The 16,197-nt window shown below is 44.4% G+C and overlaps 1 protein-coding gene across 1 annotated transcript in view; it reads right to left on the reverse strand.

Moving 5' to 3' along the window:
- Positions 1-16,197, reverse strand: part of PKD2L1 (polycystin 2 like 1, transient receptor potential cation channel) — a 50,132-nt gene that overhangs the window by 19,469 nt on the left and 14,466 nt on the right. Inside the window, exons 3-5 of the mRNA XM_053310203.1 lie at positions 9,003-9,130; positions 6,881-7,134; positions 3,420-3,644 (exon numbers count right to left, since the gene is read on the reverse strand). Of these exons, the coding sequence (XP_053166178.1) occupies positions 3,420-3,644; positions 6,881-7,134; positions 9,003-9,130 (607 nt within the window). The remainder of the gene's footprint in view (positions 1-3,419; positions 3,645-6,880; positions 7,135-9,002; positions 9,131-16,197) is intronic.

The raw sequence follows: 16,197 nt of genomic DNA on the forward strand, positions 1-16,197 counted from the left end.
AAAGTAGATTCCAGCAATAGGAATTGCTGAATAGGAAGGATACGGTGCTGTGGCAAGGGGAGGGACAACTGTCCACCCCTTGCGAAATATAAGAGAATCACCACTTTAAAAAGGTGCTTGTTTACTTGTGCAACCCAAAATTGTTCCTGAGGGTCATATTGCTCACAGAGACATAACCCCTGCTAATTTGGCAAAGAGGCACCTTTTAATGTGGTGATTCCCTTTATTTAGCAGGGGAGAGTAACTGACCCTAACTGGCCCTATCCACTCCCAGCACAGTGACTGTTGCTGGTGTCTATCTTATGTTTCTTTTTGTGAGCCCTTTGGTGACAGGGATCCATCTTATTTATTTATTATTTCTCTTTGTAAACCACCATGAGCCATTTTTGGAAGGGTGGTATAGAAATCAAATTAACAACAACAACAACAACAACAAAAACAAAAAACCAAAGATCTACAAATTGAAATTGAAAGGCTGTGGAAGAAAAAGACCAAAATAATCCCAGTGGTAATTGGCACCCTGGGTGCAGTTCCAAAAGACCTTGAAGAGCACCTCAACACCATAGGGGCCACAGAAATCACCATCAGCCAATTACAAAAAGCAGCTTTACTGGGAACAGCCTATATTCTGCGACGATATCTATAACCATTGACAATAAAATTCTAGCATCCCAGGTCCTTGGGAAGGACTCGATGTCTGGATAAAACAAACCAGTCAATAACACCTGTCTGACTGTGTAAACAACAACAATAATAACAACAACAAAATTATTATTTTCAGGTGGCACAGAGAAAAGCTGGAGGAAAGGGAAACCTTCCAATACAGCCGATGGTAGTGCAATTCCATATCTAAAATTTGTTGCTTAATGGCCCTCCTGGCCTGGTCTATCCCTAGTCTGATAAGTTTGTCCTGGGTAAGTCCATATTGGGAAAGTTTGTTTTTAGCCAGGGATTTCCATTTAAAATTAAAGCTGTCAATCATTATTAAAGAAACCAGTCCCACTTGTGTGAGAGCCAATTTTAACCAGGACAAAATGATACATCTCCAATAACATGACTCCAATCTAATGAGACCTACCTCTCGTCTAGCAACAGCATTAGACACACAGCATGGGACCTGTAGTATAGATCTTATAAATTTAGACTGAATAGCTTCCAACAAGGAGAAGTTACTAACCGGCTCCAACTGTGCTCTGTACAAAGTTGTGGTTATACTTTAGCAACAAATAGCTTAATTGCAGCAGGGATAAAGGAGGCCCCCTACATAAAGTGGTAGGGGGATAAATTTGATTAAATTTATCAATGATTGCGCATTCTGCATAGTAGATTTTAAGTGAGCGTTGCAGGAACCTGAAGAATGGAAAACTACGCCTAAGTACTTAAAGGAATTGACTTGGTCAATCTTGTGTCCATTCATGGCCCAGTTATAGAACTTAGGTCGTTTGGCGAATAACAAGACTTGAGTTTTTTGGTAGTTAACTTCAGTAAACCCATCTGCACAAAAGGAGCTAAGTAAGCCAAGAGCGTGCTTCAGTCCAATGGAGGTCTGAGACATGATAGCCATATCATCTGCATACAGCAGAATAGAAACATGCCTGTGTGCTAGTTTCGGGATGTGTGTGGAAAGATCAGTTAAACAGGACACCACAGAATTGATATATAAATTAAACAAAATAGGAGCTAAAATGCAACCCTGCCTTACTCCTCTGAAAGTTGGAATCTCTGCAGACAGGTAACCAGACGAATTGGATCAGACCTTCAAAACTGTATTTTCATACAAGGAAGAAATTAGCAGCAGAAGCCACTTGTCAATAGAAAGGTCTTTCAGCTTTTGCCATAGCCTTTCTCTAGAAATGAGCTCAAATGCAGATTTTAAATCTATAAAGGCTACATATACCTGTAGGGCAGAACCTGGATTTTGGGTATACTTTTCTTCTAAAAACTGTTCTATAGTAGAGTGTCCTGTCCGAAAACCAGTCTGCTCAGGAGCCAAATGTTATTAATATCTATCCAGTCAATCAGCTTGACTAATAGATGTTTGGCATAAATTTTACTGGTTATATTTAAAAGACTGATAGGGCGATAGTTTGCTGGTTCCTCTCTTCTACCTTTTTTATAGATTGGAATTATAATTGCTACACCCCAATCATAAGGATTTTTTTGTCGTGTTATCAATGAAGGTGAAGAGGGAAGCTAACACTGGAACCCACCAGTCTAAGTTGACCCTCAAAACCTCAATGGTAATGAAATCACTTCCTGGGGTTTTGCCTTTTTAAAATTGCTTGATAAGATCTTCAACTTCTGAGCCAGAGGCTGGATTCCAACATGGTAGTTCCTCGATGTTTGAATCAATATGAACCACCATCTGATCGACCCTTTGATATAAAGTAAGGAAATGGTGGTCCCAAACTTCTGCAGAAATGATGAAGGAAGGAGAAGAGGGGGCTCTCTAACCAGGGAAGGAGAGACAAGCTGCCAGAAGGCAGCCTGGTTTTTCATTTTAGCCACCTCTATCAATTCAGCCCAATTCTTCTTAATTAACTGTAGTTTCTTGTTTTTTAATAATTGCTTGTATTGTGTTCTCATAGTATGAACCTCCTGTGCCCTAATCTTCGATGGGTCTTCCGCATAGATTGTAAATGCATTAACTAAATTCCTTTTCACATCCTGACAGTCTGTATCAAACCATGGGCGAGCGGGAAATTTTGGATGATTTCTAGGTGGAGAGCCATCCACAATGGTTGAAGGCCCTACCATAATTGCCACCCACAAAGATCGAGCTTTGGGCAAGTTAAATAGTACAGTGAGGCGTGAATCTAGAGCAGCAGACCATTTTGCTCTAAGTGGCCCGCAGCCCATCTCTGTGCCGGGCATCTGATCACTCTCTAAATAAAGTGTTCCCTTCCACAGAAAGTTCACAGCAAGGGGAAAGTGGTCACTCTCTGGGTGGAAGATTACATAAAAATTCCTCACCAGAGGGGCCAAGTTATGAGAAATGGCCACAAAATCACTATCATATTTCGGACACATTATGTGAAGACCCATCTCCCTTGAGAAGTCCATAATGCTGGGAAAAGTTGGACAAAAGAGAAGAAGACAACCAGCAAAAAGGTGGATGGACTCAATTATGACAGCGATGGAGGCACTGAGAGACCTTAAATGCAGAGCTGAAGACAGATCATCCTGGAGAGAATCTATCTATGTGGTTGCTAAGAGTTGACACCGACTTGATGGCATATAATCAATCAAATATACATAAGATTACTTTGTGTTTATGAGGAGAGCAGCTATAAAACATCCTTGTGATGGCTTGAACGGGGCTATAAAAGATGAGCAAAACACCAAAATAAGGTCTCAGAAAATCATATTCTTTGAAGAGAGAAGAGCTAGAATTACTAGTTAAGATAGATGCCACTTACCTGAGCACGCAGAAGAGATTGATATTGGCATTATACACTGAGAAGTCAATAAAAATCGCACGAGTTCCCCGATCCAGCCACAAGTTCTCTTTCAAGACTTGAAGAGCATCAGCACTTTCCTCCCGGGTCATCTTGAGATCTATGTAATACCCTCCTCCACTGTAACTTGTTAGTCTGCCCCAGTGAGAGGAACCATCTAGCTCTTTTTCTGTGTGATATTGCCACCTGCACAAGGAAAGTGTTATAGAGAAAGACACAGTGGAACTAATAGGTGGGTTGAAAATGCAATCTGTTTCAGGTTCAGAATGTTATGTGTGCATTAGACACAGATTATCCTGGCACAGTCATGCCAGTATAGTTAAAATGAGGAATATTTTCAACATTCTGCCATTATAAGCCCTGAACATTCTATTGTTTTTAAAAAATCAAAAGTATCTATCCAATCCCCATGGAATTTTGCACAAATTTACTAGGGTACAAGGGACACAGCTTTTCCAAATTTGGTGCAAATCCACTGCAAAATGGCTGTGATACAGCAATTTGGGTTTTAACTCCTAAAAAGAGGGTTCAAAGTGTTGGTGACATTATTTCACCACAGATAATGTATATTTTAATATGTTTGATGTATTTTTAGCATTCCCCCAAAATCCAGGTTCATACTAGACTGGTGCCTTTTGCTGGTTTGAAAAACATCAATCTAGTGATTTTTTGAGTAATTTCTGTTCAAAATCCCCACAATAACAGGTAAAGTAATGAACGGAAAGTTAGCTAAGAGCATTACTGAGTCTGCCCATTAAGAATTCTGACACCAAAGTTGGAAGGGACAAGGCCTAGGAATGTCTAGCAAATGACTTCCTGGTTCTGAATATAAGTGCCCATAAGTACAGTCACTCTATAAGCACTTGTATAGTTAAACAACCATTCTTCCCCCTCTCTTCCATTTCCCACACATTTGTTTTCTCCCCTTTCTCTCAGTGCCATCAAGGGGGTGAAGCAAAGACCCTCAGCAAAGCTTGGAATAAATTGCTAGAAAGTAAGTCCATTGATTCCACTAGAGCTTACTTCTGAGTAAAAACACATAGGAATCAGGACCAGCAGAGATCCTAAGCAAGAATGTGCATTCTCTTTTTTCTTCTTCCTCCCAGCCCCTCAGCAAAACATAGAAGGGGGGAATCCTTCTGAAAGGGGAACCCCATTTATTTCTCTGGGGCTTACTTCTGAGTAAAAATATATAATATTGGGACCAAGGAACCCATGCTAGGAAATTCTGAAGAAGGAACCTCAAGGAAATCTTAAAAACCATTTCCACCCAGCACAAAGAAACCATCATTCTGGTGTAGACTGCTCTTGAACATGGAGGTTCTACATCATAGCCCAACTGCCAGTGAATATGGAAGCTTTACTTGGCCATATGTAGCAGATTTAACCCAGCCTTTTCCTCAAAGCAAGTCTACGTGAAGGGAAGAAAAATGCTAAATCATCCTCTCTCTTGCATTCACCCACAAAGGCTGTTCCTTTAAACTTAAACTATTCCTCTAGTAGCTCAATTGCTGCCACCTTGCCCACTTTTTAACAGAGTTTAATCCCTCTCTGATGAGGGAGAAATTCCAGGGAACTCTCCTTCTCTTTACTATTGGAAAAGTACACAAAAGTACACATGCAAGCCTACATGTGATGAGAAAACTTTGTAGAGTTGCTGAGCAATCAAATTGAGATGTGTATTGCACCAGAGACAAAAACCCCTTTCCTACCCCCCTTTCCTGAGTTAAACATCCACTCACAAAGGCTGGTTAAAATTGCAAAGGACAAAAGGGAAAATAAACTTTATTTAAAATACTACAGACTGCTTCCATCTGAGGCTTTCTCAGCTTTTAGTTACAGGTAAAAGAAACACTCAGTAACTACAGGAATACTTCAAAAAGCGCCCTCAGATGATATTGGGGTGACATACTTTAAATATCGTGGTTACCCAGTTGCAAAGAACATAGATATAAGAAAATACAAAAAGCCCCTTTTAAGAGTTTACAGAGACTTTTGCAATGGTGCTGGCTCAGTTTCTCTTGGTTTGTTACGTTACAGATAAAACAGTAAAACAGTTGCAAGGTCATGCAAGGCACACCAAAGTAAAATAAACCAAAGCCCTGGCTTTCTTCCTGAACTCACCAAATCCATGGTAGAGACTTCAGGCCCCTGCAGTCCTAACTTCCCAGGATTGCAGTCCTCCTGGTTGCAGCCATTTCCTGGCCAGCCTACCTGTTGATAGCCCAGTCTGGCTCCTACTGAGCAAAAAAAACCCCTTCTCTTCCTGCCGCAAGGCCCTCTAGGTCCTGCCCACCATGTGTTGAGTGCCTGAACCCTAGAGGTCACTGCCTGTCAGTCAAGACAGGGTTCACTTCTAGTTCACTCTTTAGGCGAGGGAGGGGCCGTTCACTACACCATACTTAAGAAATGAAGCCTCCATATTCACAGGCAGTTTGGCTTTCATGTAGAACCTCCATGTTCATGAGCATTCTATACAACAATAATCATTTGTTGGCACTGGGTAGGAATGGTTTCTGGGATTTCCTTGCTTCACTTCTTTGGAGCTTTGTGGGACAGCATGCCTTTAAAACTGGCACAGAGAGTGGTTATGTTTCAGCAGTTAAAAAAATTGACTCTAACTCTAAAAAACAAGTGTTGACTACTAGGGCTGTTCATTGGACGCTGCAATCCCAATGACTCTGTAGCATCCTCCTGGTGCTACTTCCATCGTGGCCATTATAGGTGTAGTTCATTACATTTCTGGTACAGGGAGGGCCTCATTTGCAGGAAGTAGGGATGCTCTCAGGTATTCTAGACCCAGGTCATATAGGGGCTTAAAGGTAAAAACCAATGGTTCCTAGGCTAATCTTAAGGTACTGGAGATCCTACAGTATTGGTGTAACATGCTCCTGTGGCAGCTACACCCATTACCACTCTGCCTGCTGCATCCTTGACTAACCAAAGTTCCCATACAGCTATCATGGGCACTTCTATGAATAGTTTGGTGCAGAGTCCAGTCAAGGGGTTGGCAGGGCATGTATAATGGGGTGACTGAATTATTTGGGCCTATTAAGCAATAATGAAGAGTATTTCTGAGCAAGTGAAGAGCAAAATTCCCTCATGATTAAGGAGAAATCACAGAGGATGTGACTTCATGCAGGGCTGGGCCTTCTCTGTATATTTTTATTCCCTAGGGAAAAAGCAGAGTAGTTCCCATGACCATTTGGAAACAGCTATCCATGACAGCGGTGAATGTGAGATTCTTGGCTTTGGATTTTTTAAAAAGTATATTTTGATGCATTCATTTGGATTAGTAACCCACTAATCTCTAGTAAACAGAGAATAAAATAAGTAGACTGCCATTTTACATTGCTAGGATGGAGAGGATCTTCAAAACTAGCTTCTGAAATCAAATATGGCAGAGGTTATGATCCACTTACGCTGTTCCATTGAGAAGCCCAAAGGGAGATCTGTCCTCCTTGTCCTCAGTGTATACATCATAGCAGCCAGAAATGTCATCCTTGAAGTCATCGTGCACCACACATGAGTTGTTCTGGACCTTCAGTTGGCGCAATCGTGGGACACCAAGCAGCAAGTTCTCATAATAGATATATGATTGGGTGTTATGGCCCAGAGATTCATTGTTGTACCATTTGGTCCAATACAAGCTATCCAGTAAGGGGCCTTGTGTATACTGTGGAGGTATACAGAAATGAGAAAGATTTGTGATTTAGGATAGCCACCCAACACAGAATGACCTTAGGGGAACCAATCTCAAGCCTAGAAAAATACACAGTGTCAAGTCAACCTGTCTTTCTCATATGCCTAAATGGGAATGGTTGGGCTAGTTCTATAGCAGGGGTAGCAACCTTTGGCACTCCAGCTGCTGTTGTTGAACTACAACTTCCATCATCCATAGCCACAGGTGGCTCAGAATGGTCGGAATTGTAGTTCAACAACAGCTGGAGCAACAAATATTACTTACCCCTATATAATAGGCTTCTAATTACGCAGGAGGAGACTCTCAGTTTGAAAAGGGTAAGTGGTTACAGTTCTCCTTGCACAGACCAGAGCAAAGGAATAGAAGGGGAAGAAAAGCCAACTCTGTCTACAGTTCCTTGGAGTATAGCCTTGTGTCTGTTGCAGGGGCATAGCAAGCCCCAGGGCAGCCTGTGTTCCCCCATTGCCATCCCCCGCCATTCATATGCAGAGCGCCCCCTTTCCACCTCCTCCTCGTACCACCGCCTCCTGCCCGCTCTTCTCACTGCTCCTGCCTCAATCTGCCCATTGTTGCAGGACAGGCAAGTTTCCCTCACTGCCTCGAGAGAAGTAACTCCGTGTCCCCTCTCCTTGCTCTCTGCTCTAGGAGCCTGCCAGGAACTCCAGGCAGTCTCCTAAAGCAGCCAGTGAAGGGTAGAAGAAGAGAGGCTTCCTCTAGCACCAGCAAGGAAGCTTCCCTGCTGCCCCTTCACAGTCCAGGCCCCTTTCTCCTCTTGCAACTATTTGGAGGGGGGGCCAGGCAAGTTTCCCTCCAATGCGAGAGAGGAAGCCTCACATCCTCTCCCAGTCACTGGCCCCTCTAAGAACCTGCTGGGAACCTCGTAGGTTCCTAGAGCAGCAGGTGAGGAGAGACAACAGGAGGTTTCCTCTCTCACACCAGTGAGGGAACCTCTCCTGCCCCTGCAACAGTGGGCAGATTAACAGCCACAAAAAGAGGAAGGAGGTGGCTGCAAAGAGGGCCCTCAGAGGCTAGACAGGGAGGCAGCGGCAGCTCCCGGGGGCCCAGGTTAACAAGACCCGTGTGATAGAGATGGGCATGGAACTGGTTTGGAGGCCCTTTATGGGCCTCTGAGCCGGTTCGAACAACCGGCAGTTCAATGTGCGAGCGATCGAGCATGGCATGCGCACATGCACCGGGTACTTCTTTTTACTTCCGGCGGAGGAGGACACCGGGGCAGCAGGGAGGTATGCTGCTGTCACAACGGAGATTTTTAAAATGGAGTGCCTGCAGGGGAAATGTGGCGGGAGGGGTAAGGGCACCCTCCCCCACCCTTAAAGGGATGCCCCCCCTGCCTTCGAACGACCCCCTGCCGTTTCCATGCACATCCCTAATGTGTGAATCCTGGTGGCTATGCCCCTGGTCTGTTGGTGAGAGGGGGAGCAGATGAGAGGAGGGATGGACCTCAAGAACAAGGGCTCTCTTGTGTGTGCTGGAGGAAAAGAAGTGAACGGGTTCTATGTACATATGTGAGTTGTATACATTTCCTCACATAACTCATTATATATAAACCACCTTGTGCAAGATCATAGTGGCTGATTCACACATCTGGGTCCCCACATGCACATTAAGTGCAAGCCTACTAATGTCTGCACAAATGGAAAAAGCAGCCCAGTCAGGATTCAGTTATTGGCCTTGCGGGGGCTGCTCCCTGGTCAGATTCAAAGCGGCCAGATCAGGACCCTTTATTTGCTTTAGGTCAGTCAATGAGCGCAACCATTTTAAATTTGTCTACAAAAACTGACACAGGAAGCACAGGGCATCCCAAGCTTACTGGTACTCACTCCCCAAAAGTCAGCCATGCTTCCGATGGTCTGGAAGGAGACACCGCTGTCTGATGGCGTTTGCAAAAAGAGTTCAGACATCACTTTGGTATAGTAATAGGCATTTGAACTTGTCATCCCATAGGTCACTAGAGAAAATAAGGGAAAACAGGAAACTTCTAAATAATTTACTCCACATTGAAGACTGACTTAAAAATATGCAATACTATCTTAGGAAAGCAATGTATTTTACTGGGGCAATTTCTGTTGGCATAGTAATATGAAAGGGCTTGGATTACAGGAAAATATTTATCACACAATATTTATCTATTTCCAAGAATTTCAAAATTTTACAACAATGTCGAAATCTTGACTACATCCCCATCAATAGAAAAATAAAAGATTGTATTTTTTTATAAGAGAGGAGAGCTGGTCTTGTGGTAGCAAACATGACTTGTCCCTTTAGCTAAGCAGGGTCCACCCTGGTTGCTTATGAATAGGAGACTTGATGTGTGAGCACTATAAGATATTCCTCTCAGGGGATGGAGCCACTCTGGGAAGAGCATCTGGATTCCAAGTTCCCTCCCTGGCATCTCCAAGAGAGGGCTGAGAGAGATTCCTGCCTGCAACCTTGGAGAAGCCGCTGCTGCCAGTCTGTGTAGACAATACTGAGCCTATGATCTGACTCAGTATATGGCAGCTTCCTATGTTCCTGTGTTCTTACTTTAGCTATTTGCTATGATATATTTGCTGAAGCCAGCACAATAGTGTTCTAGTTTTGAACAAATGAAAAAAGAATGCATGGGAAAGAAATCTAGAATTTCCACGTTTGACCAAGGCCTCTCAAAATATCATGAGCACCTTCCAGGGCAGATCCACAGAGTGACCTATATGATTGGCCTATATGCAGCAGGAAATGACTTGACTAGCAATCCATTGACTTGACTAGCAAGGTTGCTGGTTCAAATCCCCACTGGTATGTTTCCAAGACTGTGGGAAACACCCATATCGGGCAGAAGCGATATAGGAAGATGCTGAAAGGCATCATCTCATACTGCGCAGGAGATGGCAATGGTAAACCCCTCCTGTATTCTACCAAAGACAACCAGAAGTCAACACTGACTCGATGGCACACTACCTTTATATGGCTAAATGTTGCTAACTTTATATTCCACACTAGGAACTTATCCCTAACATATTTGTTTGGAGTCTCCAACAAATAAGAAAAACTCAAGTAATCTTTTAAAGGGCAATGGTGCATCAAGGATATATCCTTTAGCCTACAAGCATTTGCAGTGATTATATAAAAGGAAAGTGCTAAGAATCAAACTTCATGGGATCTGTGGTGTTTTTGGTTAACCCATTCCTTGCTCCAGGCCAGCTTTTGCATAGGGCTTTAGTTCCTTGTATTCCAGTCCTAGTGTAGAGGTGGGCCTAAAATAACAGCCAGCAGCAAGAGCACTGAAAAGCAGTCTGCACTTGCCTCTCTGTGCATAATATCTGCTGTATTTCATTAAATGAATATTCCTGATTCCGCTCCACTGCCTTTTCCTTGCGTACCACTACTCCTTGCTTTGGATTCTACAGGATCCATACTTCTCACCTCCCCAACCCTAGATGCAGGAAGGCTGGTGGATTGTAAGAAGAATACACTCTACACATGCTCAGAAGAAAGAAACATGTCCAGAGAGAAACAGTCCACTTAACAAACAGTATGAGAGGGTGCCATTCTGTGACTGGACAGCAGCATCTGAAAAGATCCTCTCACCAAAGATCACCAGCACAAATTAAGCTCTGAATTTGTTCCATTACTCTACCCTATGATTGTGGCCTGGCTTATAAAGATAACTGAAGAATGTTTCTGTTCTTTTGGCTGGGGACCAACTTGTAGAAATGGCAGGTTCTATGCTAGTTGCAATGCATTTTCATGGGGAACAGGGGCAAGTGTCTGTCAAAGGCATTTGTGCAGGTTACGAGACTGTGCTTTATGAAGGCATATTACTTCTTCAGGAAGGCATATGTTTAAACATGGCTTTTCAGTGGCCATAGAGGGATGATTCCGATGAACACCCCCATTTGCAATTAGAGGATATGCTGAGATTGCGTCAGTACACCCCTTAGTGATGTTGGGGTGGGTGCGTTCTCTCTATGGTCCCATCTTCCTCTTGTGTAGAGGATTGCAAAGTTGCACCATGTCCAAAAATGTACAGGAAAAGAAAACAGCAATACAAACTGTATGTTTCTTCAACACGACTTTCTTGTGGAAATTCTTCAGCATAAATTGGAACTTTACAGTACAGAGTCCTGGGGGTTCAGATTTTGAAGAGCAACAGTCTCCCATTGACACCACCTGGAATCTGCCCGAGAGGTAGGAGCAGAACCACTGCAAAGCACTGCCGCCCACCCCCAACCCCCTCAGATGCTCCAGAAGGATACTATGGTCGATAGTATCGAAAGGTGCCGAGAGATCAAAAGAACCAACAGAGTCACACTCCCTCTGTCAATTCCCAATTGGAGATCATCCATCAGGCCACCCAAGGCAGTCTCCACCCCATAGTCCACCGAAAAGCCAGTTTGAAATGGGTATAAGTAATCAGTTTTCTCCAAGATTGCCTGGAACTGGAGCACCCTCTCAATTACCTTGCCCAGCCATGGAAAGTTGGAGACAGGCCTATAATTGCTTAACTCTTAAGGCTCCAAACAGGCGTTCCCAGAAGACATCTAATAACTGCCTCCTTAAGACAGGAAGGCATCCTGCCCTCCCTCAAAGAAGCATTTATAATATCTACGAGGCCCTCTACAACAACAACCCTGTCAGATACTATAAGCCATGTTGGACAAGGGTTAAGGAAAGGAAACAGGTGGTAGGCTGTACCGAGCAGCTTGTCCACATCATTAGGAGCCACCAAGTGAAACTAATCCAGCCTAACCACACAAGAGGTTAGGCTGGATGCATGCTTGAGTCTGTTTTGCAACATCTGGCCATTTAAGTTTAATTTTTTTACATGCAAAATTTAGTGACGAGGGCATGGTCCAATCAGAGCTGCAAATATTTAAACCCTGAATATTTAAATCTTAAATGCTGAATATTACCAGTCAGAGGCGTTCTTACCCCTGGACTTCAGGGCCAAAGTCCAGGGCCTCCATAGCCCCTGGGCCCCCCCAAATCCTCTTTAGTCTATCCTGGGTGGTGTGGTCGCCCATCATGTGAAACATGATGATACTTAATTTGCAGGGGGGGGGGCTCCAAAGGCCTTTAGGTCCAGGCTCCAAAATTACCAAAGTGCACCTCTGTTCCAAGTTGCTTTCAATAGACTGGCTTTATAAGGGAGAGTGAGTGTGGTGAGACTGAGATACAAGGCTTTGGGGAAGAGGGGACATATCCCCATTGCCAAGGCAACCAGATCAGTGCTGCTTTGCTCCAATCCAGTTGTGTAAATTTGATTCCGAGGGACAGTTGTAGATGAGCATTCAGATGCACATCAGAATCTGCATCCAGATGAAGGTGAATAACAGTGTGCTATATAGCTGACATCTGCATCTGGATGCACATGTGAATGCAAATGTTGTCCATCTGATCTGCATTATATTGGATGGGTTGTATATTCAGATGTTGCATCCATCCTCATCTACATTTTGCTCCAACTAGTCATGTGAATATGACTAAAGCAGGATTGGGGCAAAAGTCTTGTCATGCAGTACAACCAGTACAGTGTGGTAAGGCAAGGAGTCCTCTCTCCCCGTGCTGCCCCATTTAGAATGAGAGAAATGGGAGGGCTTTTTGCCTTCAGTGATGGCATCACTAGTCAAATCTAACTGCCTATATGATGCTGTGTCATCATATGGTGCTGCTGTGACATCATCTTTGCTATATGATCCCTGATTGCCTGGGACTACACATTGAAGAAGCCCTTCCAAGTTTTAAAAAAAGCACCACAGATGAGGATTGATGGGTACGAATAGGGTGAAAAAAATGCATCTAGAAGTGGACAGAGGACTTTCCCATGAATATTTTTGCAGCAAATACTGAACCTCATCTGACATTTTCAGTTCAGATGAACTGAAACATTCATCTTGGTGGTGCTAATTTTGATAGTGGATGAAATTTGTATTATTCCCCCCTACCCTCAAATGCCTTCCATTTATGAATCTGAAAAAAAATCCCCCATCCTAGCCTTACCACCTGCTTTGCTGCCAACCACCAGAAGATGGTAGAGTCCCATACCCTACGTTTTCTGGGTAATGTGCCTGACCTTTTCTCCCCCAGGTTGAAAAAGCAGAGGAATTGGGGAAAGGAAGGAAGGTGAAGCAGCAGTAGCAGCAGCTGCAATAGGACAGGAGCACCGGAACAACCAGAATTGGCAGTGACTCTTCCAGCCTCAGACATATCAGTAGCTGATGATGCAGTCCCAGCTCCCAGGACAAATGTCTCACCATTCAGTGGAGACTGACCCAGCTCTGCTTATGCGACAAAGAGTGGGATCTGTGAGTGGGATGTAAGTTATCGCATGCATGCATGCCCACAAAGAGACGCAAGCATTTGCTAAGTTGAAACATCAATCACTGGGTTCTTAAAATAAAACTGACAGGCGTCCTACACAAACAACAAACTTTCAAAGCTTCTGTTTAGCACAGGTCAGAACATCATTGCTGCATGAGAAGAGTGATTGGAGTGTTGTACTCCTGCTCACAAGTGATAATTACAGCTGGCATACCTGCTCTGCTGCAGAGTGCATGAAATATAATCTGTTGCCCTATGAGACACCACAGGTGCTCCTTTGAGATAACAATGAATCTTCCTAAAACAAACAGCCATTGTTCTGCCCACACAAAGTGCCTTAGTATTAGCATGCATTAAATCTGCCCAGAGAGTACAATAGCAGCTGTTATCTATGTTATCTTCTTGACCACCCTTCCTGCATAACCTTTTGGGATTTAAAGGGAAAATCAGAGTGCTCTGGAAGTTTTAACTATACACCTTAAATTCCAGGAAGCTGCAGAAAAATGTTAATGCTCCTATGAAATGAGAACATGATATAATTTGTGCCAACAGTTATGTAGATTTTTTAGATTGTGAGCCCTTTGGGAGACAGGGAGCCATTTTATTTATTTATATCTATGTAAACCGCTTTTGGGACTTTTGTTGAAAAGCCATATATAAATATTTGTTGTATTCATAGTCATCTGAGTTTAGATTTAAAAGGGTCAAACAAATACAACACTGAGCTCATCATCAACAAATGGGCTTAAAACAGGAAGTGGCCCAGAAGTATACTTTTGGAGGGGTCAAAAAAGCAGCTTAGGGGGCCCAGTTCAGCTTTAGGATTGGGGATGTTAACGTTTCCCTCTGTGCTGTTTTCCCACAGAAAATTCCCCTCCCCTCCAAATGGCTGCCACCTAATGGCACAGCGGGGAAATGACTTGACTAGCAAGCCAGAGGTTGTCAGTTCGAATCCCCGCTGGCATATGGGAAACACCTATATCGGGCAGAAGCGATAGAGGAAGATGCTGAAAGGCATCATCTCATACTGTGCAGGAGAAAGCAATGGTAAACCCCTCCTGTATTCTACTGGGGACAACCACAGGGCTCTGTGGTCACCAGGAGTCGACACTGACTCAACAGCACTTTACCAAATGGCCATTTACCTTCCGAAGCAGCTTTTTGCAAAACTGCTTTGAAGGCAAGCAGCCATGGGAGGGGGCGGGGCAGAAAAACAGTACAAGAGAAGAGTGTTAACACCCCCTCTCCTCCATGTCAAGTCAGATCAGCCCACACCCATGGCACTTTTAAATAAAACCGGGAGACTTTCAGTCCACTTCCTGTTTTGAGCCCATCTGTTAATGATAGGTTGAACATTATAGCCCATGTAGTTTGGCCCTAGGCTTACTACAAACCACTAAGTTTATCATTCAATAAGCCCATGCTAGCTGCAGGTACCCCAGATAATTTCTAGGGTTGGTAATCTTTTGTAATACCTAGTCCTGTTATTCTCCAACAATTACAAATATAAAATGCAAAACAAAGAAAGGAAAAAAATCACACTTTGCCACTGTGAAATCTCTGTACCTCCAAAAAATAAAAGAAACAGGAGCAAATTAATTTCAGTTGCAGAGTTGATGCAACTGCGGTAAAAATGACTCCAACACTGTTAGAAGATATACTGACATTTACCAATTTATCAATAAACTTCACCCGCCTTCCATGATTTATCATAGAGCCCAAATCTGCTACATAGCACCATCCTTTTCATGAAAAAAAGAGAATCAGAACAAGGGGTCATCAGTGCTCTTCACTGTCAAGGCCTGAGGGCCAGTGGCAGCTCCCATCCACCCTCAGGGCGGCTCCCTGACTAATTGGCCTTGTGTGAAGCTTTGGCCAAAATGGCGCACTCTGCACAGTTCCCCTGGCCATCCCCACCATGCAGTGCAAGACTCTGCCCAGCACCTAAGGGGCTCCTCCTGAGCCCCTGCACTATCTGAGAGGATGTGCACAGAGTGCTGGGAAGTGGAGGGATTGCATTGCCGGAGGGAGGTGCCAAATGCTGCGTTGTCCCACATCTGGTGGGGGCCAGCCCCCTTTCCAAACCAACCCTTGCAAGCTTGGAAGTGTAACAGAGTGGGGAGGGGGGAAGGCTGCCAGCAGCATCCTTTTCTCTCCTCACGCTTCTTACAAGCTTTGCAAGGAGCGTGAGGTAGAGGCGCTCTTACCCCAGGACCTTGGGGCTCTAGTCCATGGCTTCCTAAGTCCCGGGGGCCCCTTTAAATGTCCTGGGGGAAGGCCCTCCTGCCCACCCTGCCCACCCTGTGCCCACCCCACTGCTGCCCCATCATTTCCATTTTTGCTGCTGCCATGTGCACACGGGGGGTGAGCCGAGAAGGCCTTGGCTTCCCCCGTGGTGGTGGCGGCGGTGGCAGCTGGCAGGCCTGTCTGGGCCTTGAGCATGCCTGTGCAGTGGGTGTATCAAGCATTGCAAGTCTGTGACATCATGCACTTGTGATGCTCAATACTCTAACTGCACAGGTGTGCTAGGTGCAGACAGATGGGCCCACCTGCTGCTGTGCCGGCCATCAGCCACTGCCAACCCCAGGAGCGCCCCCCCCAGGATGGAGGTTTGATTTCATTTTTGTTAAAGGGGGTCTCGCAGCAGGGCGGGGCCCCCAAGCCCTTCAGGTCCAGGTGCCAAAATTACCTACGTGTGCCACTGGTGTGAGGAGA

Source organism: Hemicordylus capensis, chromosome 3, assembly GCF_027244095.1.
Source record: "Hemicordylus capensis ecotype Gifberg chromosome 3, rHemCap1.1.pri, whole genome shotgun sequence".
Taxonomy (NCBI): domain Eukaryota; kingdom Metazoa; phylum Chordata; class Lepidosauria; order Squamata; family Cordylidae; genus Hemicordylus; species Hemicordylus capensis.